This window comes from Priapulus caudatus, unplaced genomic scaffold (assembly GCF_000485595.1).
Source record: "Priapulus caudatus unplaced genomic scaffold, Priapulus_caudatus-5.0.1 Scaffold103, whole genome shotgun sequence".
NCBI lineage: Eukaryota > Metazoa > Priapulida > Priapulimorpha > Priapulimorphida > Priapulidae > Priapulus > Priapulus caudatus.
This window is the reverse complement of record NW_014577164.1, coordinates 578633-583560: the sequence shown is the minus strand read 5'-3', so window position 1 is coordinate 583560 and position 4928 is coordinate 578633. Positions and strand designations below refer to the sequence as shown.

The window sequence follows — 4928 nt, the reverse complement described above, 5'->3', positions numbered from 1 at the left end:
ACGATCACGAGACGACGACCACCACAGCGACGACACGGACCCCACACCAACGGACCACGAGGACGACGGCGACTTCGCTAGATTGTTTATTATTATATAACAGAAAATAATGTTTAATAGAATATAAAGTAAATTTTAGTTAATTTAGTTAAGTAAAATTAGGTGGAGGTGTTTTAAGTAACAAAATAAAAATGAAATAGCATAATGCATAGCCATAAAGAAGCAAAACAAGGAAGGAATAGATAATAGAGAAGAGTAAAGTTTAGATGCACAGATAATTTAGTCTTTCCGGTTACAAAAAATATACGTATTAAAAGCAAGCATCACAACGTTAACAGAAGTTGTTCGCCGCAATAGTACGGCTCCCAACTTGTCATATGGTAAGGGAGTAATGTAATACAGAAATAGTCAAAATAGATAGACATAGGATAATTGCATAATAACAAGCCTTTTGTGTAAACGCGCAGCTGACCTCGGGCGCTGAACTATGCAGCGTGACCAGAACCTAAACAATAGGAGGGCGCGGTATATATAACAGTGTGCACGCAGCACGGGATAGATAGCGGCCGTCTCTACTATTTGCACTACTACGAACGTGGCAAGAGATATTCGTACTGCTTTCACCGTTGACGAAGACTACTATAGATATGTAAGTTCATGTTTGTATGTCGCGTACACAGCTGTACACTACGGTTCACTATTACGGGCATATATATGTTACCGTCATTACCAACTATTAAATATGTGTGTGTTTGAAATACGTACCTTCAGTGTTGGCTAATTTATGTATAATGCGTACAGCGGTATATCTTAATAATATACGTAGACCCGAACATACGATCACGGATAACACCTCGAGTAGTCGAGAGCTATAGGAGTAAGAACTAAAACGTTACAACGGGAGCTCCTCTGGCTTAACCGTTATCATATCAATTGGCGACGAAATGACTAATATTCCGTCATGAAAAGATTTGAGAAGTGCCTTTCTGCGTTTTCTTTCCTTTCTCTCCTCTTTCCGCTTTTCCAATTTTTTGCTCGCCTTTTTCCCGAGTCTGTACATCCCGTAAGGCAAGGCGACAACAGCGGCACCTACCGCCAGAGCTCCTCCAGCCGCCGCCAACGTAAGTACAACAGGAGACGCCGCTACTTTACCTGCTGTAAATTGCACACAGAGCCAATAGTTACGCTCGTCAAGTTTTGTTTTAAATACAGGGCGAAGTAGCATTTTATCTGTGAGTCCGTTCTGGTAGTGTGTAGGGACGGACGTCCAAGCGTGCTTTATTGCCGACTGTATACAATTTTTTTTAGACAATGCAAAGTTACGTAGGAAAAGCGTATGCAAATGCGGATAATTAATATAATGATACACGATGTATTGCGATGATTTTACAATCGCCGCGGAGTGTTGATGAGCCTTACCAAATATGGATCCCCGCACGAGCCTGCGAATACACGTCTGTTCTGGTCGAAATGCGTACTTGCAACCAAATATGCTGTACTTGCTCCCGTGGTTGCCTAACAAACCCAGCGCGATAAAACGTTGTCCACACAGGTAGCAGAACTCAGTCTTGCACATTCCACACTGCATGTGGTCACAGCCGGAAGTTCTCTGAATATATACCTGCAAGGAATAAGCTATAGGCATGTAAAGTCTTAACCAACATCCCCATGTGTACCATTTTATACCAGTAGGTATGAGTACGCAATTAACGGTGTCGAGAAAAGACGCTTTAATAAGAGATCGAATATATTGACTCATGGCGTACGGGCGCCATTCTCTTGCTCGGTGGATTATTAATACGCAATATCGTACTGCCGGATAATAAATATCGGATTATTAATAGAGCAATATCGTACTGCCAACAATGAACAACATCCTAAATTGTGTTTGCGTCGGTGGGGACATATATAATATGTGCCTCCTCTGGTGTGAATGCGTAAGTGCACGCGTTTTCGTGCGTATGTGTGTGCGTGCGTAAGTGCATGCGTTTTCGTGCGTGTGTGTGTGTGCGTGCGTAAGTGCATGCGTTTTCGTGCGTATGTGTGTGCGTGCGTAAGTGCATGCGTTTTCGTGCGTGTGTGTGCGCGCGTAAATGCATGCGTTTTCGTGCGTATGTACGTGCGTGCGTTAGTGCGGGCGTAGGAGCACTGAGTCGCTGCAGCTGCGTAATTGCTCTGCCTAATGACCGCCATACCTTGCATTTGGGACATCTCTGGGCGTTGCGTTGACGCATTTCCTCGCTGTTATGCTTTGCCCACTCGTGCAGCAGTTTGTCGCCCTTTCTGTACTCTTTGCACGACAGTCCCTCGTGCCACGGGGCATGGCAGGGAAAGCACCAAACCAGGTGGCAGTCTACGCAAGTCACGGCGCTTCTTTTTCCCGAGGTGGGCTCGCGTTCGAGAGTCATAATTTTGTTGCACCTGTATAGAAAACATGATACTCTTGTACGGCTATACACTTCAGCCCACGATGCTAGAGGCTAATAAACTAATCAGTGCACGCAATGGTAATGCAAGTAATGGTAAAATATACTATCGAATATTATACCATAGATATATACAAACACTATGATTATAAGCACCATCGTGCTGCACAGGACGCTAATAGTGCTAAACAAATCTGTATTGATAAACAGACATGGACCATTGCCAATAAAAATACTTCCGACTCACGCCGTAACCCGGAACTCCCAATAGATAAATAAGCATAGATAAACTTGTATTTCGGTGTATGAAATGTAAATTCCCGAAATTACCCATTGGAGTTATTGTTGGCGATGGACCAGCACTGTTGACTGATGGGTAATATTGGGTAAAAATGGGCAATTTTTTTCTCAATGGTTTAATAATTACGCCTCGTACCGAGTAATATATCGATTCTGCATTCGACAGTTAGCGCCAACCCAAATAAAATACGGGAGGGGCGGGGCGGGGGCATAGGTGGGGGTAGCCAGCTATATACCTGGGACACGTCTTCTGTCTCGGGTCGTTATTTGCGTCGACAAGATATCGCACGAACTTCTCTTTCGTCTCGGCATCGACGAGCATGAACATGATCTCGTCGCGATGCATGAATCCGCCGCAGTCGGCGTTGCAGCAGTCGATCTGCGCGACGCCGTCGCCGATCTGCACGTGCACGTACGTCTGCAGGCACTGCTCGCAGACGAGCAGCGCGCAGCAGGGTCGCGCTCGCAGCGTCGCCACCGTTAAACAGACCTCGCACTCGGCGACCTGCAGCGGCATGTGCGGAAACGGAAGCGGTCGGCCGGCGCGCGCGTGCTGCGCGACGTAGCCGACGGCGCCGAGCAGCGGCGCCCAGGCGGCGCTGATGTCGATCTCGAGCGCGGCGAGGAACAGGGTGACCATGATGTGCATCCAGTCGCTGTCGCTCTGCAGCTCCGGCACGTGCTCGGCCGAGACGTCTTCGATCATCATCTGAAACGCGGCACGACTCAGACACTCATCGGTGTGCGTCACCGTGATGGTGTTGAGCTCGTACTTACGCAGCAGGACGTTCAGATGTTCCTCGACGGTCCGCAAGAGAGCGTCGCCTTCGTGCGCGGTTACGGAATCCTCCCCGCTTGCGGCCGACGACGAATCACCGACGTCGTCGATCTCAGTAGCGCTCACGTCATCACTCACAGACGTGACGACGTCATCGTCGTCGTCGTCGTCGTCGTCTTCGACGTCGTCGTCGGTGTCGTCGTCGTCCTGCCCGGGTCGCAGGAGGCACGCGTCGCTCGACTCCAGCAACCACGCGTAACGGACCAATCCCCGCAGCGCGTACGCATCCCTCGGGACAAATCCCGCCTCGTCAGCCGTCACGGGTTGCCGGAAGCGGCGCCGGATGGGCGACCTTGAACCCGAGCATCCCGCCGCGAGAGGCAGCCCGTCGTCGATTGTCGGATCCTGCGGTCGCTCGCTCTCGACGGGAAGCTGTATGCGCAGTAAAAACTGCGGCCATGTTTGTGCGTCCGCCATCTCGGGGTTGTGAATGCGAAGCCCCGCGTGTATGTGTGCGCGTGCGGTACGTGCTGCCTCCGCTGTACGCGTCGACCTTTACGCGCGCGTTGCCACTTATTCGCCGCGTTGGTGGAGACGCGACTTACGCGAGGATGCCGTATCGATCACGGGATGTCAGCAGCATCCACAGCGTTCCCTGCGCGATCTAGCCTCGGGTTTTGGAAACTCTGTCTCCGCTGTAAACCGGCTGTACGGCGTTACGGATAGCCGATCAGCACACGCTATATTAGCGTCACATACGTCACACACGCACATGCACACGCAGACACGTGTGAATGTGTGCCGATTCGTCCATCTGGCGCATTTATACCGTTCGATTTTGGTCGTAGTTACAGGCGATCACTGCTTGCTGCCTCTGTGATGCAATCGTGCTGTTGCGCGCCTGTTTCTGCGCATAATAGTCGATGAGTAATCCGGGGTTACTGCCAGCGCGCGGCGAACGCGTTTAGACTGACACCGTCCGCTCCGTGCCAATGCGCTCGCGTTTAAGCGTGTGGGATATTCCCCATCTAGGCCGCCGCAATAAAAATGTAGTTTACACCGGCATGTAAACACCGCACACGATTGGCTGCTATTTTTAGCCGATGTCGTTTCATTGATAAGATGTCCGACTGCGTGTGATGCTGCGCCTAAGCGCAGCTCTCATTGGCCGCTATTTTTAGAGCGCGTTTTCATCTTGTTATATGTAGTTGAAGGCTGACGCGCTTCAGCGCTTTAGTTTCGCAACCAGAGAGACGTACGGACAGACAGAGAGAGAAAGAGGGAGGAGAAGAAAGAGAAAAGGGGATTAAGAAAGACCGAACGAGAGGGAGAGGAAAAAAGAGATGGGGAGGAAAAAAGAGAGGGAGAGAGACAGAGACAGAGAGAGAGAGAGAGAGAGAGAGAGAGAGAGAGAAAGACAGAGA

General features: G+C 49.7%; 1 protein-coding gene across 1 annotated transcript; it reads right to left on the bottom strand.

Moving 5' to 3' along the window:
- Positions 1-17: 17 nt before the first annotated feature.
- LOC106805171 (E3 ubiquitin-protein ligase ARIH2-like) lies at positions 18-4388 on the bottom strand. Its single transcript, XM_014806666.1, has 4 exons — positions 2963-4388; positions 2196-2421; positions 1420-1621; positions 18-1155 (listed from the first exon to the last, which is right to left on the bottom strand). The coding sequence occupies exons 1-4, from the start codon at positions 3979-3981 to the stop codon at positions 893-895; spliced, it is 1710 nt and encodes a 569-aa protein (XP_014662152.1). The 5' UTR covers positions 3982-4388; the 3' UTR covers positions 18-892.
- Between the last annotated feature and the right edge of the window lie 540 nt (positions 4389-4928).